Source organism: Montipora foliosa, chromosome 12, assembly GCF_036669935.1.
Source record: "Montipora foliosa isolate CH-2021 chromosome 12, ASM3666993v2, whole genome shotgun sequence".
NCBI classification, from domain to species: domain Eukaryota; kingdom Metazoa; phylum Cnidaria; class Anthozoa; order Scleractinia; family Acroporidae; genus Montipora; species Montipora foliosa.
Genome location: NC_090880.1, coordinates 31,530,041 through 31,557,418, shown reverse-complemented (window position 1 = coordinate 31,557,418; position 27,378 = coordinate 31,530,041). Strand labels below are relative to the sequence as shown.

At 40.7% G+C, this 27,378-nt stretch overlaps 1 protein-coding gene across 3 annotated transcripts; it reads right to left on the bottom strand.

Moving 5' to 3' along the window:
- Window positions 1–1,313: 1,313 nt before the first annotated feature.
- Window positions 1,314–27,378, bottom strand: LOC137979153 (centromere-associated protein E-like). Of its 3 annotated transcripts, none has more exons than XM_068826348.1 (22): window positions 27,249–27,378; window positions 25,020–25,199; window positions 24,496–24,599; window positions 23,959–24,036; window positions 23,729–23,816; window positions 23,492–23,589; window positions 22,818–22,917; window positions 20,721–20,844; window positions 19,847–19,905; window positions 18,565–18,692; window positions 17,823–17,861; window positions 16,735–16,790; window positions 15,969–16,067; window positions 15,550–15,664; window positions 14,750–14,854; window positions 14,303–14,354; window positions 14,119–14,222; window positions 13,019–13,826; window positions 12,592–12,666; window positions 2,382–11,962; window positions 1,991–2,075; window positions 1,314–1,717 (listed from the first exon to the last, which is right to left on the bottom strand). In XM_068826348.1, exons 2-22 carry the CDS (start codon window positions 25,033–25,035, stop codon window positions 1,458–1,460), a joined length of 12,174 nt encoding a protein of 4,057 aa, XP_068682449.1. In that variant the 5' UTR covers window positions 25,036–25,199; window positions 27,249–27,378; the 3' UTR covers window positions 1,314–1,457. The 3 variants fall into 3 exon arrangements, with proteins under 3 accessions (XP_068682449.1, XP_068682450.1, XP_068682451.1); XM_068826349.1 differs by having other exon boundaries at window positions 1,314–1,714; XM_068826350.1 differs by lacking the exons at window positions 12,592–12,666; window positions 27,249–27,378 and having other exon boundaries at window positions 25,020–25,179.

Genomic DNA, 27,378 nt, shown 5'->3' with positions numbered 1-27,378 from the left:
AAGGGGTAAAAATTTGATCATAGTACCACTTTAAAAGGCCCTGCCTTTTCTTACATGAGACTTCAGGGTAATTAAAGGCAAAAAAAATAAATTGACGCTAGAAAAACAACTTTCGAACCTTAATGTCGTTAAGGCAAGTCGCTTGGGCTTAAGCCACTGCGAAATATAGGAACAAAATAAAATATCGACATTGAATGGTGCTGAGATAAGTATGTACATGTAAGTATGAAGAATTTTCTTTTCTTTTTATTACTGTTCCTTAACCGTATCAAGAAAAGTGGCCCAAATTTGAAAACAAATTCCTTTTTCCTCTTTCCTATCAATAATACTACTACTACTACTACTACTACTAATAATAATAATAATAATATAACTTTATTAAGGATGACAGATAAAGACATCGTCTTTTTTCAATCTGGTCCTTTGTGCTTATGACATAGGGTAACCCAAAAAGTGTTACCCCTTAATAAAATGACCTTTTGTCCAGCGCAAATTTTACGTGTTCAATATTGTCGCTAAAATACTCTGTTCAGTTATTCATTAAAACTTTCATTCAACCAATGGGAAAAATTCAAATGTCCAATATCGCACAGTGTAGGGGTGATTGTTATGATTATATATTTACATAGCGTTTCCAAATCAAAGTTTGATGAGGTGAGATTGTGGGGTTGAGAGTAGTCCTCAGAAGGACTGTTGTTGGTGGCATTGACTGACGTTTCGACATCCTGAGCGGAGGCCCTCCTCAGAGTGAAGTGATTTGTGTTGTGTCGGTAACCAGAGGATGATCCGCTCACGTTATCCAAACATGTTAATGTCACTAACAACAGTCCTTCCCGGGACTACTCTGACCCAGACGATCTTACTTCATGAAGTCTTGATTCGACTCCTGAGTGCAGGGATGGCGCAATGGTGAGAGCACTCGCCTCCCACTAATGTGGCCTGGGTTCGATTCCCAGACTCGGCGTCATAGGTGGGTTGAGTTTGTTGGTTTTCTACTGCACCGAGAGGTTTTTCCCCAGGTACTCCGGTTTTCCCCTCTCCTCAAAAACAGACATTTGACTTGATTTGGGTTAATTCTTTATTTTAGTTTACAGTGTCTCCAATTAGTGCTCCAGCGCTAGAATGACCAGACACTTAAAGTTCCTATCTATTCTTATCCTATCCAAACCTTTTTAAGGTACTAAATGGACCACTGCTTAAGTACAAAAAATCCTATTCAAGGTACTTTATGTAGAGCAGCGCAATAAACGCATTGTTTTTACGTATTATTAAAAGTCTATTGCCCCTCTTTAATTATAATGCTGCCACCGCTGTTGGCACCTAAGTTACGGCATGGATGAAATCCAACATTGGTTAGCAGCATTAGTTAATAATGTTCTCTCGGGGTCTCTATCATTTGTAAATATGTAGCGGACCTCTTCATAAAAATCAGCGACAAATTTCAAGATGCAGCATATCTACTTTGACGATTTGTTCTTTTTGCTGTGCTGCAATTTTCTTAAAATTGTTTGAATCTTATTTCTGTTTTTGCCCCTGCCTTCTTCTTCTTCTTCTTCTTCTTGGAATAGTTGTTTTTCTTCTTTTTGACATTTGAGGCCATTTTCGTCAGTTTCATTTGGGAGACTGCTGTCACTCCCGAAGGATACTGGACTGCTTTGTCTTGACATCGGGTCTGATGACCTCGATCCACTGGCGCTGTGTGCGCCGGTTGTATCTGCTAATTGCAAAACAAACAGTAATGGGCTCGAGTTATTACTCAACTGAACCCCAATTGAAGAAAGAAACAGTCTGGAAACTCCTGTTCAAAAACTTTGTTTTGGATTAATATTCGCACTTGCGCTATAAGATGGCTAAGCCGACCTCACAATGATTTTTTGAGGAGAAAGGGCACATACAGTTTAAAAAGCAATCGTTCCATTGAGTCAGTGCATCTCGGGGAAAGAAACTTCCTTATGGGTAATACTAAGTGCACTCTTATCAGCGAGCTTACTTGATGTAGTCGGTGTTTTGTTGAAGTTTCCTCCCTGTGTGGACTGATCATGAAGCTCTTTCGAGAGATTCAGAGGTGATAATTCCTGCAAGATATTCATGGCCAGGCCAAGTTTGTTAATTTGAATTCATTCTACGTTCCAGTTAATTCAGAATTGGTCTAATCTATGAAGGGGAAAGAGATAATTATTAATAATTAACATAACTTCTTCAAAGACTTTGGAATACCCCTTGCATAGTCAAAATTGAAAGACAGTCTTCACATTTTCTATTTGCTACTTTACTTTGGCATAAAGCAGGACCAATTACATTTGTAGTGCTCTTCTGCATGCATTGTCCGTACTCCAAACCTGCATAGGTTTTCTGGGGCAGTAATTAAGAAATTCTCTTACCGGGGTTTCTGGGCTCTCTGACAGTCGTTGATGCTGACTAAAATTTAGGTCGCTGGCAGCTCTTTGTGGCAAATACACTGGATCTGGCTTAGCTGTCTTCTCTTGCAAACTTCTGTGAGAAACGCTTCTGAAATCCCTATTGGACGCGGGTTCCCACAAGGACATTTCCTGAGAGACAGATTCATCGCTATATCCACTTTTAAAGCTGCGGCCGTCTTCTCTGAACTTCTCAATTTCCAGCTGCAATCTCCTGTTTTCACTTTGTAGGTTGACGAGCTCTTTCATGGTTCTATAGCCTTCAGCCTTAACGCTCGATAGGTCGGATTTGAGCCGCTTGTTTTCTGATTTAGTTGACGACATGTTTCGTTCAAATTTGGCCTTTTCTTTTTCAACTCGAGCCATCTCCTCATGAAGAATGAGAGCCTGTTGTTGCAGTCTGTTGTTCTCTTCTTTGATGCTTGACATTTCTTTCTCCATTCTCTTCACAGACAATGTCCTGTCGCACATTTTGGTTTTTAGGTGGTTGTTTCTGCTCAGTAATTTCTGCACTTGATTCTGAAGATCCGAATTGTGCTTTCTTATGATGGATAACTCATTTGAGATAAGAACGTTGGTGCATTTGGTCTCTGCAAGTTCCTTTTGCATCCTTTGAAGCACTCTTATTTCGCTACCCACAACAGAACTGTCTTCAGACGAAATTTGAGACGAGATGCTGATGTCAAGATCTGTTGCCGACACTAATGAGCTGTCAGTGTGGACCTCCATGCTAGAGTCGACATCGTCCAAATTTCTCGGTAGACCATCCTCTAATACGTTGTGTTGCCCAAAATTGGAAGTATCTTTACTCGTGTACCTTCGATCTTTCTTCTGTTGCTTTCTCGCAAACGTAGTAGTTGACATAGATGGATCATCGCCTTTTCTTGTCATATGGTATGGTTTTGGAGTCTCCGATTCTGTGGAAGGAAATTGAGTGATTTGAGTGCAGTTGTCTGGTTTTTTCCTTTCATCAAATCTTTTGTCAACACTTTCGATGTGCAGACTGGCACTGTTTGTGTTGGAAAAAAATGGAGTTATTGAAGTCTCATCTACTGCTATTCCTTCGTCATCTCGAGTTTGCATTTGATTGACAGGGCTTTCAACATTACCGAGAGCTTCTGAAGATCCAGGAGAGCGAGGTAAAGGCCTATCAGTTAACTCTTCAAGGGTGGACTTCAAGCGTGGAACTGGTTTTGAGTTTTCATTCGTTTTCAGTCTGTGAAGGGATGTTGTCATTTTGGTATCACTTTCATCTTCTGTGTTATTCGGTGAAATTTGAGTGCAGTTGTCCGTAATTTCCATTATTTTGAAGCTTTTCAGCATGCTATTTTCAGCCTGTAAAGCCGACATCTCAGCAGTCATTTTCGAGTTCTCATCGAGGACGCATGATAGCACTGTTTCCAATTTGGTGTATCTTTCGCTAATGTCGTAAAGCTGTTCTTCTAATTTTTGTTTCGAGACATCGTGCCCTTCAGATCTCATGCAAAGCAATTCTTTCTCCATTGCTTCTCGTGTCTCTATTGCATCTGACAGCTCGATCTCAAGTCTTGCTTTTTGATTTTCAAGATTTCGTTTAGCTTCCTCGATTGAGTTCTTTTCTTGTGTTAAGTCGTGTAAGTTTTGTTGTAGCTCCTCCTTTTCCTCATCAATAAGAACCTGTTCCTTTAAAATGGCTTCATTCTGTGTTTGCAATATACCCGCTTTCACTTTTAGTGACTCGCATTCATTTAACAACGAGTTGATTTCCCTTTTCATGGACAGTTGTTCTTCTACTAGTAAGCTAATTTCATGCTGACTTTTCTCATTGTCTTTAGATCGTTGTTGCACTTCTGACCTAAGCATGGAAATTGTCCACTCCAACTCACGTCTTGACTGGGAAACATCCTCTTTTGTGTCATGGTAAATAATCTCTGTATCACCCAGTTGTTTCGTGTGACCCATTTCCACACTTTCAACTTTGAGCGCTTCCTCGCGGTTATTTTTCTTATTCACAGCAGACGTATCTTTCTCAGCCTGGAGGATAGAACTTGCATCACCTGATCGCTTCCTGATCAAAATTCCTGACTCCTTATTATAATCTCTTGATTCGCTTTCATAGTTTTCTCCAACTTTATGCTGATCCATACCTAACAACATCGTGTCTCTCACTTCGTAAGATTCAAGGACATTGTGTGAACGTTCTTTTACCCTCTCCCGGTTGTTCTCATCATTACTGTTTGGCTTGGCGGTTTCTATTTCTTCGCCAGGGGTACTTTGATCATTCGGAGTTTCATTTTCAAAGTCTTTAATGTCAGGCAGACTTAACATTGAAGTTGTTCTTTTCTTAGTCATTTTCTCTTTATCGTCGACATATGAAACGATTATCACCGGAATAGCGATTGCTGTTGTGACTGAAGAAGCTTTTTTAAATTCAGCCATTTGTACACACTCCGGTTCCACTTTATAGTCTTCTTGATGTTCGTTGTTTTCATACGACTCACTGCACTGTACTAAAAGTTGGGCATAATAATCGCTGTCTCCCGTACCCAAATCTTCATCGGCTTTAGGCGGTGTGGTGTCTTGAAAACTTTCTATAGTTCTGTCGACATTGCGATCGGGGACCGACTCTGTTTGAACGGACTGGTCTTGAAGACGTTTCAGAATTGGATCAACGCTCAAGAAGCCCCGTTTATGCGTCTCCATTTTTGTCGATTGCATTTTCTTCATTTTTAATTCATTATCGTCTTTCCATTTTTTAATTTCTTGCAAAAGGTGCATGTTTGTACTGACCAGGTCTTCATTTTCTGTTCTGCAAGTTCGCAGTTGCGTTTGCAGCTGTTCAGCTTCTTGCAATTTAATGTTACAAGTTTGTAGCTCGCGCTTTAACCCATTCTTTATTTCTGTTTGAGAGAGCAGATCCTTCTCGAGTTCAGTAACGAGTTTTTCAGCTTCTTTGTTCCTCTTTTGGATGTCCTCAAAGTCAGTCTCAATCTGCAGCAAGTCTCGAACTTTTTCTTTTGCTTGGCGGCAATCTGATTTTGTATCTTCAAGTTCTTTGAGCAAACTTTCCTTCTCTTGGGTGTATGAAGATAGCAAGAGTTTAATTTCCTGTTTCTGTTTAATGCAAGATTCTTGGCTATGCCTAAGTTCGCTTTCTATCCAATCATTTTCATTTTTTAATGCTTCGAGCTCATTAAGGAGAGTTTTCCTTTCTTGTTTCAAGAGTGTATTTTCTTCGTGTCCTTGCCCTTCAATTTTATTTCCAACATTTCCATTCGTCCACTTCATTTCACTTCTCAGGTCTTCCTTTTCAGATGAATGTGCTTCCACATCTTTAAGTCCCTTATTTGTTTCAATTTGCAGCTGGTCAGCAACAGATTGGGTTGGATGTAACGCGTCGTTTGTGGTCGAATGTTTGTCTTCTGATTCTGTTTTGTTATCTTGACCAACAAGATTTTCTCTAGTTTGTGCTTTTTCTTTTTCAATCTCGTTATTTTGGGATTCTAGGACTCCCATCACTTTGATTAGCTGCTCCTCTTCTCTTCGCGGCTGGTCAACTTCGAATTGGGGTTTTCCTTGATGATAACCATCTCCTTTGCCTATGGTTAAGTGATAATTTGCCATCTCTTTTTCAAGGGATGACTCGATATTCTCCGTTTTCAGGTCTGACTCACTCTTCAAGTATTCCTCGTGATATTTGAAGCCTTCCACTTCTGCAAGTACTTGAGTTTGAAGTGAGAGGCAGCTATTCTCCCCGATAGGAGTATTGACAGTAGGGAGTGCAGAATTGTCACTGTGTATCGAGCCTCTTCCTTCCAACTGAGATGTCTCGTCAGGAGGATTTTTATGTTGTTGCTCGATTTCCGTTTGGTTCTGTTCACCCCGACTTCGGGTTGAATTTGATTGATAGCTATCATCACTATTTGAAGTTCTTGCTTTTCCTTTAGCGTCTTTTGAAATACTTGTGATGTTGTTGTCACTTAGGGTATCTTTCCTGTCTTTTATTCGTGCGTGTTTAACGCTACAACTGTCGCTATGGCTACACATCAACTCATTTTGTTTCAATTGTGTGACCGGTAGTAAAAATACATCATTTTTCTCAAGCTCATGTTGTTGTTTTTCTTGGAGAACAGCAATAACGTTTTCTGCTTCAACTAACTTAAACTTTAAAACTGCTTTTTCTCTCATTGCTTTTGCGAAGGATTGTTCCAGCCGCATCTGTGACCTAGCGAAGTACGATGCCTTCCTTTCCAGTAAAAGGTTTTCCTTTGCCATCATAGAAAATCCTGCTTTGACGTCTTCCGTGAAAGAAGCAAGTTCTTTCTCTTTTTCTTGACCTTGATTGTCAAGTGAACCGTTACCCATCTTTATTGGAGTGTCATCCTCTGCTGAAAACTCAGTTGTTTCTTTTGTCATGTTCACTCCTAAGGCTTCTTGTACAACAGCACATTGACCCGCAATCTTCTCCCTTAAACTGGCGAGTTGATTCGTTAATTGAACCTTTTCAGTTTCAAGTTGTTCTAGTTTTTCTTGTAAGGAATGGTCTTTTCCTTCAAGAATCCGTTTCTTCTCGGTTTGGACCTCTTTACTTTCCCTTGTGATACCCTGAGCAGCTTTTGACTTTGCTTTTGAATTGTTTTCGACATGCGATTCCTTTTTCTTTTCCTCCCTCCGCTTCAACTCTTCATTTCGCTGTTCCAGGCTTTTTATCCTCCCCTTGACAGCCTTGTTTTCTTTCTTCAAAGCTTCGTTTGTGTTTTCAAGTTCTCTCTTCTTTTCTCGACACGCAGCAAGTTCATCTTCAAGATGCTGCTGCATTTTGTGGTATTTTTCCAACTCATTTTGCAACGAAACATTCATCTTCCCAGTTGACTTTTCTTTTAATGTTACGATTTCCTTGCTGAGATCATCGTTCTGAACTTCTAGTTTTCTGTTGCTGTCTTTTAGAACTTCAAGCTTCTGTTTCAGGGAAGCGTTCTCTTTTTCCAGCGATTCTTTATCGTGCTGGTGATCTGTTATCGCTTTATTTGTGTGATGAATAATGTCAACTTCATGGGTCAAGCGATCGTTTTCTTCATGAAAACAGCGAAGCTCCTTTTGCAAACTCTCTAATGCCTTGGTCTTTATTTCAAGCTGGTTTATTAACTTATGAGAGTCATCACACTCGCTTTCAAGTTTTTGATTTAATTCACGAAGTTCTTGAAGTTCCCTCTCGAGTTGTTCTTGTTTTCTTTCCAATTCCATCCTCCTGTCTTCTTGCGATTGTGCATTTTTCGAGGCAGACCTTATAACATCGATTTCTTCCTTGAGGTTATTGCATTCTTCTTGCACCCTGGTGAGCTCTTTCTCTAGAAGTCCTTTCTCCTTTTCTAATAATTTTGTATGTTTTTGTATTTCTAGGGGGTCAAACGTCGTTCTTCCATTTCCATTTTTACAGTTGTTGGACGTCTCACGTTTCGTAACAGCCTTCCCTCCACCTTCCATCTGTTCCTCAAGGCTTTTCTTGACACTCTTTACTTCTTCTAACTCGTTTTTCACCTGGTTATAGTCGGCCGTCATTTTTTTTAAGTATTCTCGGAGAAACATCAGTTCCTCCTTCTCCCCGTCTTTCTCATCTTTAGACTCTAGTAATTTTTCAAGGCGAAAATATTCCTCCGGTGAAGTCTCATTTCCTGCGTTTGTTGATGCAACCGGTCTAACTTTGTTCCCCTCTAAGTCTTGTTCCAATTGCAGAATATGCCCTTTTACAACTTCTATCTCCTTTGTAAGTTGATATTTGTCTTTTTCCAATTTAGCATTCTTCTTTTCGTTTTCCTTTTGCTCGTCTTTCTGGAGGTCAAGTTCGTGGCGCAACATGTTATTTTCTTTTAGAGCATCTTCCAGGCGCTTCTCCAGGATTTCTTTACAGACACTTGCCTCGTGCAGATGAAAGCTTTCTTGTCGCTTTTCGTTTTTAAGTGTGCTGATTTCGTCTTTAATTGTCTCACATGAACAGCGCATTTCCATAAGACGTATTTCCAAATTTGCAGCCTTTTCAATATTGTCATCTAGTTGGGTGTTCAACAAATTTCTCTCGGACTCACTCTGCTGAAGATCTCTCCTAAGCCTTTCACACTCGGTTTGGACACTTCGTAATTGAAACTCAAGCTTCAGTTTTTCGCTTGCAACTTTCAACAGATCCTGTTCAAGTTTCTGCATCCTTTCTTCCTTGTCCCCATTTTCCTCACGGGGTTTCCTAAGATCGTCTTTGTTTGACCCTTTTTGTACATTAAGTGAAGTGCTTTGAACACGACTTGTGCATTGGGAAGTTTGAGTATTTACTGGTTCCTGTTCGCCTTTTAAACTTGTCAGCTGATCCTCCAGGGATAGTCGCCGAGTCTTTCTGCCTTTTTGCAAAGCTGTTACTTCTAGTTTCATTTTTATCGTCTCATTTTCATTTTCCAACGTTTTGATTTTCTCTTGAAGAGTTTGTTTCCCCCGCTTCTCATCTTCCAGTTTCTTCAACAGGTCCTTTTTGGCCTTTTCATTTCCTAAATATTCTTCCTGCTTCTTTTTCAGATGAGAATTTTCAACTTCAAGCTCCTTTATTCGTTCCTGTAGACGGGATACATGGTTATTGAAATATGAAACTTCTGTAGCTTTATCTTCGTCGATGGGAATTTGATTCAAATTCTTATTGTCTTCACTAGTTTCTTTTGCGTCGTTGGTTTTTTCAATGAGGGCATCCTGATATTGCGCCCTAAGAATCTCGTATTCTTTGGTCAACTCTGCGTGCTTTTCTTCGAGCAACTTGTATTCGTCACTTGCACTTTCTGCACACTCTCCAATCTCTTTGATGGTGTCATCTTTGTCCGAAGGCGTTTTACAGTCCTCCTCGACAATTTTGCTTTTGGCATCGTTGTCTTCTACCTGGACGTTGGCCTGCAGTTTGTCTATGAGATCGTGGGCGCTTTCCAAGTCCTGCCTGTACATGGCAAGAACTTGTTCGCTCTCTGCTAACTGCTGCTGAAGGTAACCATTTTCAAGCTTCAGGAGTTGATTTTCATGTTCCAGTTGCTTGCTCTCGTCTGCGGGAGACTCTGCTATGGAAGAAGACGTATCACCTATTTCGTCCTCGCTTGTGTGTGTGATGGTGTAAAACTTCTTACTAGGTGTTACTTTTAAGGTTTTCTCAGTCCTGCTTAATTCCAGTTTTTGTGGATTTCTTGTAAAAGATAGTTCCCGATCTAAGCTGGATGCTTCATCCTTAACTTTGTGCGTGACTGAGCTGAGTTCAGTCTCGGACCCAGTCGCTCGAGAACGTACTTGGGCCAACTCTTGGTTGAGTCTTTCTTCCTCAATCTTTACCTTAGAGTATTCTTTTTCAAGGGCTTCCTGATATTCTGACATTCCTGCAATTTCTTTTTGTAAATTCGAATTAAGCCGTTTCTGCTCAGATACTTCGGACTCGAGCTCAAAAAATCTTTCCTCCTGAAACTTCAGTTCATCATTCGTTCTTTTGGTTTCTTTCTCATTTGATGATCGTTCATCTAACAGCTCTTCTCTTTGTTTTCTAAGAGATTCTAATTCTAAGAGGGCGTTTTCGCATGCTTTCTCAACATGAATTCGTTCTTGTTTGACACTTGCAAGTTCTACAGACGATTCCTGATGCTTGTTTTTCCAAGAGGACAGTTCCAACTCCATTTTCGATATTTCCGTCTCAAGTGTTTTGTTGTCCTTCTCTAGTCTGGTGCTCATGTAAGCGATGGCTTCAATGTCTTTCTCAAGTCGCGTTGACTTCTCTCGATATCTCTGCAAGTCCTCCGTAACGTCTGAATGGATGTGCCTTAATTCTGTTACTTCTCCCGTCAGCTTTACCTTCTCTTTCTTAAGGGATGAAAGTTCGTTCTTTAATCGGTTGCATGCATCCTCACTTGCTTGCAAAGAAGCTTTCATTTTGGTCGATTTGTCGTCCAGAAGTTTCACTGACTTTTCCAATCGTGCTTTGTCTTGCGATGCTTTTTCGAGTTTTACTTTAAATTCCGCGTTTTCCTCTATAAGGCCAACGACTTCCATTTCATTTGAAGACAGTTGCTTCGGGGGAGGATTTTTTAGATCAATTTTGGTGATCTTCGTCTTTCCATGGGACTTCGTGAGTGATTTTCCTGAGGATTTTGTTGGTGAGGGCGGTGGAATACGTTTTCTCTCATCCTCAGTAGATTGCTGCGAACCAGTCAGAGTATTGTTTTCCCTCACTAACACCCTCTCTAATTCTGATCGTAAAGCCTTTATCTTCTCTTCAAGTACTTCATTTTGATTTTTTACATGAAAATACTGCAGGCGAACCTGTTCACACGTTTCCTGCTCCTCTACAACCTGGTTTTCCAAATTGGTTATTGTTTGTTGAGCTTCGGCAAGTTGTCCTTTCTTATGATCAAGTTCTTCTTCTAAATCCTCATTAGTCTCTATAGCCTCTCCCAGTTCTTGTTCAACTTTTTGCAGCTTTCTCTTCAGCTCTTGCATCTGCTTGATAAGTGCTTCTTTTGACTTACTTGACAAGTCATCACTGCCAGTATCATTCCCAACTAAGAAACTGGAGTTACTCACGACATCTCTTTTTCCACTTTTGTTCGGCGATGATACCTCAAACGACTTCTCTTTGCTTGGACTTGCGGAGGGGGAACGTAGACTTCTGGCAAGTTTTGTGATAATTATCTCTTCATCGCTGTCGTCGATGTTTGCATCGGAAAGAGTCGGTTCTTGATCATCGGATAGTTCGTCCTCACACGCAATTTCGCCCGGGTTGGGCATAAACGTGTAAATCTTTGAAATACTTTCCATACACGTCTTTAAGAACGCTTCCCTGTTCTCGTTTCCGTCAGACATCTGAGAGCTGTTTTCACTATCATTGCTCTCATGTGAAGCTTCCATGACGTCAGAAAGCTCGGGATATCCCCTGAGTCCCTCTTTGGGTGACTCAACATTAAGCTTTGCCAAGTCCGAATCAGCCAATTGCTGTAAGTCTTCTTGGCTTTTGGACTTTCGAACGTCTTTCTCCAAATTGGATTTTTCTAGTTTTAGATGGAACAATTCAGATCTTAGTTTTGTAACATAGTGTTTCACTCCAAATAATTCCTCTTCAACCTTGGTTTTCTCCTCCATTGTCGAGAACAACTCTGTCTCAAGCTTAGTAGTATCTTCATGCGCGTCATTTATTTCCTTTTCGAGCTCATTTTTAGTGTGTTTGAGAGTCGTGAGTTTCTCTCGTCGTGGTGATACGGAACCTTGGGTGGAAGTTTTGCCAATATCCGTGGTTTTCCTGTCTGCAGTTAACACAATCGGTTTGATGTTTCCTTTTAAACCTAACTTTTCGTCCTGCGTTTTACTCGAAGAACACAGATTTTCTTGAGCAACACCTTTCATTCGCTTTTTGTCTCCGAGCTTCTCACATGCTTGTCGGAGATCTAAAAGCTCTATGACTAAAAGGCAAGCCAGAAGCGCCTTATCTATGATCACAAACCGGAGGCAGTTCTCCAGAACCGAGTTCAAATCCTCAGCATTGGCCCACAGGTCGATATCACTCAAGCCTATAATAAAACCAGTAAAATTAAAATTATAAGAAGTGACATCATACTGACGTTCGTCGAAGTAAAGTAGACATCGAGACCATCTTTACTAATTATCACGAAATAGAACAGAAGATCACGTCTTACGGCATCAATTTGTATCGTCTCAAAAACTGACTTATTCTACTACTTTTAGATGGAATTTGGGTGAGCGTTTTTCAGCAATATGAATCTTCTAAGTGAGCAAATGTGAGAATGATATATGTTGTGAAGTTGCATCCATTGGAAACTCGGAAAAAATGGTTGGCGCACCTCATATATCCTTTAATTAAGGTGACTGCGCGATGCACTTATGAGCTATGCTGTCACTTGTTATTTGACTTTGTAACTGCGTGATCCAGTTCTAGTAAAAGACCCACATTTCACCCTTGCTCACCACAGAGTCTCTCGGAGTTCAGAGTTGAGTTAGAGCAGCCGACTAGATCGTGGGGTCGTGGGTTCAAATCCCATCCGGAACTCGGATTTTTCCGAGTTTCCAATGGGTACAATTTCACAAAAGATATGACTCCTAACCCTTATAACGTTTCGCTGGAAACCATAAATGCCCCATAAAGGGAATATTTATGCTGCTTCTTTTGTGTTTTTCTTACCAGGCATATTGTTTCGTCGAAACATTATAAGTCTGGTGAGTTTCTTTCCCAGCTCGTTCCACTGCGGCGACTGGCCTGGGAATACAAAGAAAGTTACCGAAGCTAATCTATGTTTTCCTCAATAAGAAAAGGAAAAACGTTCATAGGTATACTGTCGTTTCTCAAAGGGCTATTCCTCCGAGCGTCCCACACAGGAACCATTAATTTTAAGGAAGCCCAACTTTTTGTTTTTATATTCAATGTGTTGATCCTTTATTTCTTCGATTAGAACAAAAGAGGCATTGAAAACAACCTAACGAAAATTTCCACATGTATGTTAGCAGAGCTCTTTGTTTGGTAAATACAATTTTGAGCCAAAACTAACAACGGATCGTTAAGCATGCTTTGAAGTCTACTGCAGCTCTTGCATTATTTTAAATTTACCAACCTTCATTCCTATCAATTTGTTCCTCAAACAAAGAAGACATCAAACTCAACACTTGCTGTTCAACCTTTTCCTTGGAATTTGACAACTCTCTTAAGAGCGCTTTGGTTTTCCTCATAGCCTCTTCTTGGTCTCGTGCTTTTTCGTCCAATCCAGAAGCAGAGGGTTGAAAACTTGCGGATGGGCGTATGTTAGAATGGTTTTCCGGAGATGTTAATGTCTTATCTTTAGTGTCCCTACCGATGAGTCTTCCCAGCATCCTTCGTACTCCACCAGCTAATCCCGCGGATTCGTCATTGGAAGTATTGTACATGGGAAAGCTGAGGCACGGTTCTGGGGGAGCACCCCTGGGAGAGATTTTGATTGAGCAATCTTTGGAAAACAACTCCACCGAACCCGCCCTGGAGAAATTAAAATGCACGAAATCTTTAGCGTCGGAGGCTACCCGCTTTCTCTCGCTAGTATTTTGTTCAGGATCAAGATGCAAATCCAGAAGCTGCAAGAAACAGCCAGCGTTATTCAAGAGCGCCTCTTGAGTGTCGGCTAAAGCCAAATGACTTTTGACTTTGGCTGGTAACGAAGTATCTGAAAGAATACTCTTGGTTACATCCGGGGTTTGTAAATTTGCCAACAGTTCCATGGACATGAGCTCAGCCAGTAGGACAGCCTCGACATCAGGAGTGTTGCTTCCAACTGGTTGAGACACTTGTTTCTTGAGGCACACCAGCTCTGTTTGTAAGTTATTCTTTTCCTCTTTTTCCCTCTGCACGCTTTTGGAAAGGTTGGCAATCACAGACACCAGCTTTTCATGCTGTGAGAAGAACATGTGACAAATAAAATTACACACAAAGCAACACATCCCCAATTGTAACATTTGGATCTTGAGGTGACATAGTGTTAATGGGTGCGGAGAGTCCAAAGCGTTCATTTCCTTTTCATCGTTTCTTTAAAATCCCCCGGGCAGAGAAAGGATAAAGAACATGACACTAAGAGCAAGTACAATTTTAGTAAAATCTGAAGCAATTGAGGTAAACAAGAGAGCAAAGGTCAGATTTTCTTGCCTGTTTCTTCAAAAGGGACAAAATAAGGGAATAAAGACTTACATCTTTTCCGGCGAAATTTTCACTCTCTTGGTAACAGCTAATTGCAGACTTCAGACGTTGGATTTCTCTGAGATATTCTAGCTTTTCGAATTTGTATTTGATGTCTATGAAAATAAAAGAAAAGGTTTCTAGTGTTTTTAGTAAGTCAGGTTGCTACGTAAAGTTAAAAATTTAGACTTCTCACCATGATCTTCGAGTTTCTTTGCCAATCGCTCAGCCAACACTTTATAGTCCACCTGTCAAAAATAAAGTTGAAAATCTGTTTTCACGGAAGAGGTCATGACTATGTCAATCTCTTTTGACTAATCTAAACCTTACAGATGGCCGGGCTTTTGAGATCTTACAAGAATATTACAGATATCATTTAAGTATAAGTACTGAGTGAGTAACATGATAAACAACATGTTGAGTGCCAATTAGCCGTTATATTGATCTATACAAAATATGTTAGGTGGCTGTGTGTACCTTATATCCATTCACGCATGCGCTTATTCCGTTTCAGTTCTCGAGTTTATCTTTGTAAGAGTTTATTGCACCTTGCAGTCTTTGCATTCCGAACGCATGCGCTTTCCGGCACCGCGCACTGGTACAATGTTCTGAACATCGAATACATTTGTGCAATGTTCCTTACCTCAACATTAAGTCGCGCAACGTTAGTTATTCTCATGGCTCGTAGTCCAAAGTTTAAACTACATTTTGTCTCGTTGACTTCACTTAGGGATGGTGCGATACAAATCTAGAAAAATGCAAATGCAGAGGAGAGAAAACTTTTGAAGTCGCTGTCAAATGTAATCTGTACATTACGTCTGGATGCTCCCGCGGTTTTTCCCTGGGAATTGTCCGTTATTCCGACCTCAATATTTTCAACCTCCAGGGACACCAAAAGAGAGAATTTTCTTCACCATTTAGCGCCGAGATCCCTTGACATCAATAAAAATAAACTTATTTTGTCTCGTATCCATAGTAGAGCCCCAAGTGACGAAATAGCAGCATTTGACATTTCTGTAGGAGTAATTTAATCAATATACTTGACGATTATGTAAGAGTTTTACCAACATGCGAGGCGTGCGAGGCACCATGCGAGGCGTGCGAGGCAAGAAGCGAACCATGCGAGTCTTGGCTGCGAGCCATGCGAGCCATGACTGCGAGTCAGCATCCGAGTCACACAGTTATTGAAAGCTAACCGTTTTAAAATGGGTGCTTAGACTTAATAACTGGTTATCAGCGCTATTTGAAATGGGTGCTTAGACTTAAATGCAAAATTCGCATGCCTCGCACGCCTCGCTGCCTCGCACTTTGTACCGACCCATTATGTAAAGAAAAGCAGCATTTCGTTGTTACTGAGAAGGGTCTTCGTCATATTCCGTGAAACTATGTGGGCCATGTGGGCCTAATACTTGAGATTTTAAAGAAGAACAAGCATTAACTCACAATGAAGTTCGTTTTCCCGTTGTCACCGAGGCAGTCTTGCAGGAGCCTGGTGAGAGTAGAATTCCTGTAGGGCACGTGCCGCTTATGTCCACGAGCGAGGGCGTATATGACGTTCCTGAGGGAAGCGTAAGGAACATACATTCATTGAATTCTATACAATGTGTTAACATCATACTGAGCTGACTTATAGGAGCATTAAATTAAAACGAATTGTGCCGCGCCAGATAAGAAAAAAACCACCTTTTAGAAGTGGCCAAAAATTACGTGGAAACATATTTCTCATCTGATGCTGCGGCACCAGACCCAAGGAAACTGAGGGCACTTAACGGTGAAAAAAACAGGACATATCATTACCAAACGAAAATGTATACGAACATCTTCAAGTTATTTGAGAAAAAGAAGGTTTCTGTTTTACTCACCCAAGCTCGAGCAGTGATGTGTTCAAGTACTTTGCTTCTGTCAAACGAACTCCTTCAGCTTTTGTTTTTGTCAATCGCTCACTTCCGGCCAAATCGCAGCTTTAAAACAACCAAGCAATGGATTAAAATGCTTATAAAGGTGGTTATTCAAGGTACCAAATTTTGTTTTCTCGCATAAAATTAAAAGGAGGACGCAGTGATTCCCCCAATCCGACTTGGCCGTACCTAAGAATATCGGGTTTTTTTTCGATTTTCGACCGGATGTGATCGATTTCCTATCACTGTGGGAACCGGTCTGGAATCTGGGATTCAATGACATAATCACTCCTGCCCGTGGTTTATCTCAAATAAGAAGAGAACTCAGCACTTAACTGAGTCAGCTGTCCCAACTGACTGACTTAGTTGAATACCATGGCAACCTTACATTTTTGTTAGCCATAACGTTGGGACAAACGTTGGCCTGAGGCCAGGGAGGGGCGTTTCTCCAAAGTCCCGGAAAGTATAATATTCCCGTTCGTGAAAATTCCTATAATATAAAATTCTCTTAATATCTTTTTCATACCGCATAAAACACAATTGCGGATTTTACGCCTTAAAACGTATCCCTTGAAACAATAGACATAATTAAGGTGCCCGAGATACCCCCCCCCCCCCCCCGGAAGGTTTCGATACTTTGACAAACAAAACGCACGCCTGGTGTTCTGTCGTTTGCCCCTATTACGCTATTCAACAATTACTGTACTTGTACGAACACATACATACTTACAGGTTTATTTTTCCCTTAACAATGAGGTCACCTTCAAAGTTGTTTCCGTTGTTAAGCTGAACAAAACAAAAGAAGTTTATGGGCCGCCGTTACCACTAAAAGTACAAGAGTTCGAACATGATATTTCAGACAAAACAAAGTTTGTTCAAGTGTTGGTTGCGAGATAGCGCAGACACTTAACGATTGATACAGCAAAAGTACAAACGGTCAATAACAATAATAATAATAATAATAATGAGTTTATTAACATTTCCACAGGGTGGCTATTCCATAGGTACAAAGAAAAATACTACTATCAATTAAGTAATCAATACCCTGCAAACCATTCTCGCGCGTAACACAACCCTCCTTACCCTTCCCCCAAGATGTCACGTAATAATGAATTAATAAACTTTGTATTCTAGTTTTGCCTCTTTCATTAACAGTCGTTTAGTCTCTCTCGCAAATAGGGTTAAAGTGTCGAAGTTTCTGATGTTCACTGGAAGCTGATTGAACGCTTTGGATGCTGAGTCTTGAAACGTTCCCTTAATGAGTGGTATAGGAAGATGAACGGTGCTACTGGGTCTCAGCTCACGATATTTGGGTCGGCTCTTTAATTGTATGGCGGCATAAGGATCATTCAGAACTTTAAATGTGACTTTCAGTAAATGTAGCTTGCGACGTTGCACGACAGGTAGCCCTCCGATATGGATGCAGTCGGTGGGGTTATTGTTATCTTCCTACTGGCGACGGCGTTTTGCACGCGTTATAGTCGTTTCATCAAATATTGCCGTGGAGGGTCAAACAAAATGTCATTGAGCAACCCTTGCCAGAAGAGTTTAGGATAAACAGAGCCTCGCTCTTTTGTGCGACCCCCACCAGAGCCTGTTTCTCTGTTGCGGTGAAAGTGATTAAATAAATAAATTAAATAAATAAACATGAACAATAAACGGTCAAGTCAAAAATCCCAAAAGTCCAGCTGCCCTTTGTAATATTGTGTAGAAGAAAACCGGATGATTGAGTCAAAGGGGAAATAGGTCAAAAAAGTAAGTAATAGCACAGCTTAACATCAAATGTTTTAAAAAGAAACAATTAAATCCTACACCTACCTCTTTTTCCATTAATTCTTTCAGGCATTCCCTTTCATGCTGGGTTTAAACAAATAAAACACAAGTGTTTTTTCCTCGAAATCATCACCAAAAAAATTCAGACTGCATCGAGAAGACATTTCTCAGTTGCCTTTTTATCAATAAAAAGGTGTCGAAAAGTAATTTCGCGTTGGAAGGCTTTGAATTTACACTACAGAAGTTAATAATTGACGGTACAATTTCGCCCCATCGGGCCAAAATGGTGTTAAAATGCCCCACCCTATCGTTGGATTTGTCTGTCGTACCTTACTAAAGAACAATCGTTGTCGGCTCCTTCTGTCTTTAATAAAGACCTTTTGAAGACCTTTTTTGAAAGCGAATTGCTCACAAATGCTACATCTACTCCTTTAAACTCGTCCAAACACGTGTTTTATAGCTGTTAGCGACTTCGGCGCCCGAAAAAAACAATTATTTGAAACCTGACACTTCCGGTTCAATTTTCCCCACCCCACGCAGGCAAAGGTCAAATTCCCCACTCCCCGAGCACAGAAGATAGTCAAATGCCACGCGAGTGAGTAGTTTACAAATTCGGGCTTTTACGACGGGCGGCTAATGCGAATCGAGCTTATTGATCCGAATCCCCAGTCCCTTGGTCTAGTTTATTGGCAATCAGCTGACCACCCCCCCCCCCCCCACCCCAATACAATTGAATCAACCATAAAGGTCAGTGTTTCCGTTAGAAATAAAACATTTTTCATCATACTTTATGATGACTTTTCCTTTCTTGCTTTAGCTCTTTAATGAGGTTGTTAATAGTTTCATCTACTGCCATGATAGATTCTTGTACAGCTTCGTGGGACACCGGAGTCTCACTTTGACTCTGTGGCTTTTCTAGATCAGGAGAAAAAAGAGAAGAGCTCACTTTTTACAGCATACGAAATGAAAGTTTACTCTCACGACAAGATCCCGAATAATGGCCACATTTTGATAAGGGTACGATATGGAGTGTACGGAACTGGGCGCGCCCACTTGGAAAAAAGAACTCACCTCCAAACCCTATGCGCATGCTCAGAACAGAAACTTCTCAACGTAGTCGTACACGTATCTTAGGTTAATAATTTTTGCTCAGACGCTAAGATGAAGAATTTATTGTTTTTTTTTTTTTCACATTTTTCGATCAAGGCAGTTACGAGCGGAAAGCCTGAAAAATTCAACTTTGTACAGAATTTGAAGCCATGATCTCTGCGATACCGGAGCAGTGCTCCAACAAGTGAGCTGTCAATCTAACTTGGGGCTTGTTATTTTGCGAACTGTAAGGAATGTGAACGTGAAGTCTATACATATGAAAAGCACATGTGAACTGCGAAAAGAAGCATTTTAAAATTTTGAGAAGCCATTTTCGGGCTTCGCGCGTTCGTTATTGTGTAAATAACGTTGGTAACTGCGATATTCTTTAAATCTTGAAGGAGTTCTTTCCGTAGTTTATGCGTGTCTTTCATGCATACAGTCCCCATAACCAGTTTGTTTTTTTTTCTTTCGTTTCGCTTTTCCTCTAGAGACTCGCTCAACTAATCGCTTTCAAAATTTACGAGTTCGTTTGCGTTTGTCTGTCCTTTCGTACAGTTAAGTCACAAAACGTTAAGTCTGGGTTATTTTTGTTTGAAATTGTGCTTTGATGTTTCGCTCCATTGGGCGAACGAGAGCGATACACCTTTTTCAGCTAGTGATCACATGGTACAAAAGCCGCCATATTGAAACGCTTGCCCACTGGGACATCTAAAACAAAGAACATTTAAATTAAGTTGCTTTGTTTTAGATGTCCCAGTGCGCAATAATGCTCTTCAGTGTGGCGGTTTTTGTACCATGTGATCCCCAGTTGCAAATGGCCTATTTCAAACTTATGTTCAGAAATGCAGACAATCGCAAGAACAACAAATCGGCGCGCGCAAGGGTTTATCACATATTTAACAACTATGGGGAAAATAACAAACGTAACAAATCATCCCTGGGTCATCTTTGCCATAAGTAACTGCTTATTATCTTACCATTAACAATATGTGCTTTGAGTCTTCTTTCAACGATCAGCTGCATGATCGAGTGTGATCTGAAGACAAAGCAAAACAGTAAAGCATTAAAGGGAAAGTGTCAGGAAATAAGGTAAGGACCATTGCAGGGTAACAAGGAGCGTTACAGAGAGTGGTTTAGAAATCGCTATGATTGCATTGCTATGACGGCTTGATCACTGGACTGAAATCTTTAGCCAACCAGGAATAAAACGTAAACCAAGTGTTACTAAATGGGCCTTATTCGCGCGGCGGCCATATTGGCCATAGACAATAGATTTCGTACTCCGAGCCTCGAGTTGAAATGTTTGGGAACGAGTTTCGGTGGAGCAATACAAAAGTTTTCAATCCCTCGGGACTCAACATGGCCGCCGTATGATTAAGGTCCATTGCACGGGTCGTGTTTAAAGTGGATCCACCACAGTCGAGTGGGACACTTTACGACAAATACATAGAAAACAACTTTACGGCCAAACCAGTCGTGTCATGTTTCCTATATCATTGAAGTGTGAAATACTAATCTTTCTTATTTAAGCGCCAGCATTTGCAAAGGAATGGTTATTTATTAGTTAATGACCGTCGAGGATGCGGTCTTATTTTATATATTTGTCATAAAGTGTCCCACTTGACTGCGGTGGATCCATTCTAGTCACGCACGACCAAATCGTACACCATTTCCCGCGCAAACCGTTTTCTGAATGCATCTGCTACGAGTTTAGACTGGTTTGCTCGATTGCCCTTGGTTGCGTCTTCGTGTATCGTGATTGGTCAGAATTGCTTTTACGACATCTAACTGAAAACTCTTCCATAATCGCATTGGCTTTAGAACTTGACAAAAAAAAAGACAATTTATTACCTGCTGGAGTGTCTAACCATTTTAGTCTCGGCAATAACAAGGTTTTGCTTTCCTATTTCCAACAGCGCAAAGACATCTCCAGCGCTTTTAACCTCGTGCTGTGTAAGGTTTGCAACATAAACTCCTGTAAAACAGAAAATTTCCCTTGACTTCATTATTGAAAATTTGGACGAAGTTGTCCGTGGGAAGCTTGAGAAAGCGTAACCTGCGAGCAGTTGGTTTCTCCTACGCTTCCCGAGAGAGAAACCTCTGCGAGCAACCGTTTGATTTTTCATTGAGCATGTGCGAAGTACGTCACACCCCACGTGATGTATTTGACATCACTTCGTCTTATTTCGCAGGAAATCACTACACAGCAGGCTCGCTCAAACGCAGCAGTTACGTAGCTGAACGCACGCGCAAGCGCCAAAACAAGTTTACTAACTCGTTTTACCGGTTCAAAGTTAATTTATTCGTCCTTGGCGCTGGACGGCGGCACACTCAAAGAAACTAACGGTTGCTCGCAGTGGTGTCTCCCTCGGGAAGCGTAAGAGAAACCAACTGCTTGCAGGGTAGAGAAACCGGCGTCAGACCGGGTCAGTGGAACGCCATATCAACCAACAGAAGTTGGTCACAGTGTCGCCGGGTAGCTTTATCTTTTAGTTCCAAGTAAAAGCGAAATCAATCGGTAAGTCACTCGCTTGCTCTCTCAATCAATAAATCAATTGGTCAATCGGTCTCAGCCTCGTCCCCAGGGCGCTTGGGAAAAGCGCCCTGGGGACGAGGTTGAATCGGTTTTTATTCTTTATAATCATAGTGTTCTTGTTTTTCCTCGATAAAAGGCCTGTATTGGGTGATGTAGCAGCTCTCGTAACTTATAAGTATAACGTTATTGGTTCGATACCCCAACCAAAAACAAAAGACCAAGCAATTAAAACAATGACTTGAACTTAACAAAAATAGAAGCTGCTTACAATACAAAACAATAGCAGGTTACGAGAGCTGCTGCACTACTGCCTGTATTTGCTTTGATCTTTTTTGAAACATAAGAAAATCGAGTTTTAATTTGTGCAACAATGTCAAGATTTGATAGCCCTAGAACAGAGTAATCCGTACCCGAGTTAGCGGCCTATTGTGTTGATAACCATTTTCATTATAAATTGGCGTCAAACAATAATGATGGCGATCGATTCTTTAGAAGTTATAGAAACCTCTGAGTCCCCTAAGGAGGGGCGGACTGAAAGTTTCAAAGTTTGATTATCAACCTCAAGCGGAAATACGACATAACATGAGTATACCAGAATCAATGAGCAGGATAGAAAATGAGAAAGTTAAATTGAGTCCACCAAAATAGACACACATGTCCAATTGTTATTCAACACATTGTGGCCATGTCCAAATATGATGAAAGCGCGCTCAACATTCGTCGTGTGTACTCAACAGATATCCTGCGTTATCATGACGTAATTTTTTGTGTCGCGGAGAAAAATGGTAGATATTTTCCAATAAACGTAGAAAATTGTGCTTTGTCCTCAATGTGTTGAATGATGAAACAATTATCCTACTCAATCTTGCGGAATATCGCCTGATTTTAGCCAACAAGTATATCACGCGATATTCCCCGCGATTTCGCAGGATAATGGTTAAATATACACGTAATTAGACGCACGCCCAATTTTGACATCCAACATGAAGTGTCCCCACTTTATGCTTAGAAGTTTACTTAGAAATTTATGCTTAGGAAATGGTTAGACTTACAAGTCTAAGCATGTCCTCCAACAACAAGGGAAGGGTAAAGAGGTTAGAGTTATTTTTAGTTTAAGGTAAAATGCAGTTGTTTATCCTTACTTGAAGAGCAGCATTTTGGGGGACAATTTGTGACGTACATTAATTGTCTGTATTCTTAGAAAAGGATTATGTTAAAATTGGAGAGAACAGCAAGGGGACGAAAAACCTTAAAAGACAATGACCACAACCAGGTTTTCTGAGCCCACGAGACTGAGCACCCCCAGAAAACCATTGTTTTAACGAAACCCGCTGGTCAGCAACCTGGTTCTGGTCATTGCTGTCTAAGGTCATCCCAAGGGGACAGACACTTCATTACGGGTTTGCGCATACCTTTCTTCGGATGTTCTCTGACAGGCAAGTCCACAATAAACCGAGGGTTTAAAAGATCATAGACTTTTTCTTGATAGACTTGTAAAAATGAACACATAACCTAAGAAATCAATATTACAATGAATGCAAGCATATAGCCAAAAAAGAAAAACTTCGCTTGGCCATGTTGATATGTCATTTTACTAAACCAACCCAGCGCATGCGCTTTTTGTTAGTGTTTGTTGAGTACAGCATCGAATCACAGAGTACCAGCATGCGAACGTACAGCACTCGCGCGATTTGTTCTTCTCGTGGAAAAAGAAGCAACAGGTGATGCATATGTCGATCTAAACAAACCGCCTCATGCTTACGACGTACAAAAGGGCAAAGAAGGTCATTTCTGCAGGAACCTCTGGATTGAAAAGACCCCTATTATCATCAGTAGTGGATTCAGGAGTTGGTCACGATCATTCGACGACAAGACAAAGCAGGGTGGAGAGACCTTGCAGTTGCCAAGTCGACGACGATGTGTATTTTTCAAAGCCTTAACATCTTCTCGAAGATTACATCATGATTACATCGAGTTTCCCAATGCAACACAAACTGGTTGAATCAACGTCTGCTTAAATCTGTTGAAATTCGTCTTTTACGGTGGTAAGCTAAGCTGCAAGAAAAAGACTTCATGGCAAACATACCTTGTAAGTGTGAATCTCATCGCTATCAATTTTCTCAAAACAGTGTTGAACAACTCTTGTGGTAATTCCATCATCTGACAGGAGTGTAAATGTTTTCCCTAAAAGGATATAAAAAATTAACTCTTAGGGTGTCATTTTCATTGATGCAGTTCATAAATTCCCAACTAAGTCCTGGCCGAGATTTTGTAACGTTAAGGCACCGACAATCTATAAACACCAATCGTTTTTTTCGCTCACCTGTGCCTGTCTGTCCATAAGTCAGCAGAGTTCCTTTATAGCCATTCAGAGCAGCATAGACAAGCGGTTTGCCAACCTTGAGATAAAGCTGAGAAATACAAGGAAATCCTTATCAATTGTATATATTTTTGTTCAACATTTACAATGATCATCCACTTGTTATGCAAAAAGATTAAAAACAAAACGAAACTGACTTGAGTGTGTTAAGGCAAGTTCAGCTCTTATTTTACCTCATGATTCGTAGCCTCTGGGCTGAAGACACCGTCAAAGAAATAGTTTGTTCGACTTCTGGGATCCAAAACACGAATCTGGACAAGTGAGAATTATATATTGAGATAATAAACCTTTGTACGAAAGGACTAGGGCAGTTTCCCTATCGCAATAACTAAAAGAACTGTCATCGGTTTCAAAGAGAATGGGAGATGGACATCTTAATGGTTCAGTGGAGTGATTTACTGGGAATACAGCCATGCCACATATGCAATAAACTCAGTTCTTCTATTATATAATGCATCTTTTTTTCAGCCTACATATTTTGCATAAAGGAAAAAACAAACTAATATTATGCTGATGGCAGCTACCGAATCCAATTTAAGTCATCGTCTCCAGATCTCTCTCTCTCTCTCTCTCTCTTTCTCTCTCTCTCTCTCTCTCTCTCTCTCTCTCTCTCTCTCTCTCTCTCTCTCTCTCTCTCTCTCTCTCTCTCTTTTTCACCATTGTACCACTGCGCAAACACGTATAGTGTGGCGTAAAGGTCCAGAACTTACCAGAGAATGTTCTTGGTGAATCTCTATCGCATTGGTTTCTCGTTTTTCTTTCTCCTTTTCCGTGAATGGACGCACTCGAACATAGACCTGGATTTTTCCTGCTTCTAAAAGCGAAACAACATTTTTTTTCAATCGCACAATCTGCCGGTCTATCGTTTGTGCCTGACATTAGGGACTTTAAGATCTAAGATGGAGATGCATCACAAAGGCACAGAGCGGCGCTCCATGTTATGACTGGTTTGATTTTGCTAGTCGGATTGGTTGCACGAGAAAAAGTCTGGAGAACTTTGGAAGCTCAGTCATTGAGAGCACAGTCGAATGAGCGATCACATGCACGTGGGACAAGATATGGGTATGTGCTTGTGATAAATTAGTGAACTTGTGAATGCGCAAGCGCAGGACCTCCCCTCTCCACACCCGTTTGGTATCTGCTCAGCAGAAGCTGTCTTTATGGAGCGGAGATGCGATTGCATTTGTGACACTACTTTGAGTCCTCAATGTACATAACAACTTTCAATACCAACCCTTTCCTTTGCTCATATCTAATGCGGGGCTTGACTGGTCATGATGGCCGCAGATGACAAATAGCTGGTCATTATTAATTTCTCACGACTTCCATTGGACTAGAGGTGGTAATTTCCAGAGCATTTCCTTATCGAGATCATTGACATTTGTCCAGATCACATGGCTATCGTTCCATGTTTCTGAAATCATTGAAAAAAGATATGGATTATGAGTAAATGCGATTGAATATTGTTGGTTGGCCAATGCGCATCATTCAGTCTCCTTGGACACCAGAAGGCCTTTTCTATCCGAACAAAACCATAAAAATTACGCGAAATAAGAATTTCGTTGTTTTTCCTACATTTATCCGAGTGTTTGAAACGAAAAAAAATTCGGGTTCAAGTTACACAATGACTTGAGTGATTCTGTCCGTAAACTTGCACCGCCCAAGCCGCGCACCAACTATTTGAAACGTAGCTCCAGCTAAAGCGGTCGGCACACTATTTTGAACTGAAAAACTGCCTATTGGGCAGTTTAATGAGGAAATCAGTAACCCCTACATTTGAATCATCAGATTCCGCAATCGGCAACCTTAAGTAACAATAGAACGAATGGTTTTGAATTCTTACAATATGAACGATTGTCAACAGACAAATGCTACAAGGTTGACAATCAGGCGTGGTATGAAGATCCTCTGGTTCGAAGAATGATGACTGTAACGTAAGACCAAACGTTGCGGCGGCACACGTGACGTACGGTCTTGATCGATCGTGATCTAGTGCTGAAAGCACAGTCGACTGGCGATAACTCGACCCTTCAAGGGACATTGAAAAAGGTTCGAGTTAACGGGAGTTCGAGTTATCGGGAGTAAATTAAGGAGTTAACAGGAACTCTTTATGAAGATACAGGCACTGTAGTTAAATGTACCCTAAGCCAATGAAATCTGAAATGGACTGACATGTTGGGCTCCTGTTCTTGTGTAATGCAAAAAAGGACAAAGATTACTCGACTGCATGCCTCAAAATAAATTTTAATTAATTTATTTTGAACATTTATTTATGTTTCGGACTGAAGTACACTGGTTGTTTTGATTTGTCACGAATTGATAGATGTGATTCGACTTATCGAGTGCAAAAATATATAGAGAATGACCTGAAGGGAAACAAAAATTGCTTCGAGATAGCGGGAGGTACCAGTTAATGAGGGTTCGCGGAGTTATCGGGAGTCGACTGAAGATGAATCCTTTCATAGTCACTGATTAGCGTCCTTTCCTTGCATTTAGACGGAAATATGCTCGAGGTAAAAGGCCAAAAGCTCATGAGTAAACGGCAGAGGAACTCTTCACTTAGCCGGAGAGATTCATGTGCAGCTATACCACACTGTATTGTCTCATACGGCTATCACAGGCAGAATAAGCTAGCAGTTAGTAGTACTAGTATAATATGATAACACCATTTGGGGTTTAAGTCCTCGCACTCGGCGAGAGCGCATCTGATCACTGCGTTTTTTACACTCAGTATCTTCATCTTAGTGTTTAAATATGGGGGTCAAGGCATTCAATGTTGTTTTTTTATGTAAATTAATTGATTCTTTTCTTTGCGTTATCAGTTCTGTAATAAATCTCTGAAAAAGTGAATTTATGAAAGAAGACCACGGCAAATAATGAAAATAAACAAAAATCCCAAGTTTTAAACTAGAGAAGAGCTTGTGAGCTTTGGATGGTTGTGTTAGCTGCCAAACGATAAGTACCTGCTTTAACAACCCTTTAGTCCCATACATATTATTCGATTGGTCTTTTGAAAGCCGCCAAGTTCTTTACGGTCAATGCTAACGTTACTCTCTGTATGTTGGACGCTCAATAACCATGTTCTCGATTCGCAGAAACTGCTGCTCAATTCATGATTTGGGCAACTCACGTTGACGGACCATTATGGAAATATAGGTCTCTGTTTTCTGTGACTGGTTTCCCTTTAGAACCATCTTTAAAATTTAAACACGAGCTTAGGGCGACATATCCTTTGTCAATGTCCAAGTCGACATAAATAGAGTGATTGTTTTGCATGAGTTCAATTAAAGTTCTTTCCTTTTTTATGATATTCACAATTTCTTAAAGGGTATTTATAGGGCCCATATGTATTTCCGATATCGTATTATACTTGCCTTAAAAACAAGTACCGACTCCAAGAAAATACTATAATAGAAACTTGGAGAATTCATCTTCATTCGATAACTTTCACCGTTTAACTCACCGCCATTTTCAGGATCTGAAAAGTTTCTCTTTCCAGCGAATGAGATCTCATCGAGTGTGACAATAAAATGTGAACGAAACCACCACCATGACACATCACCCCCTTGAGGAAACAGCGGCTACTCTTACGT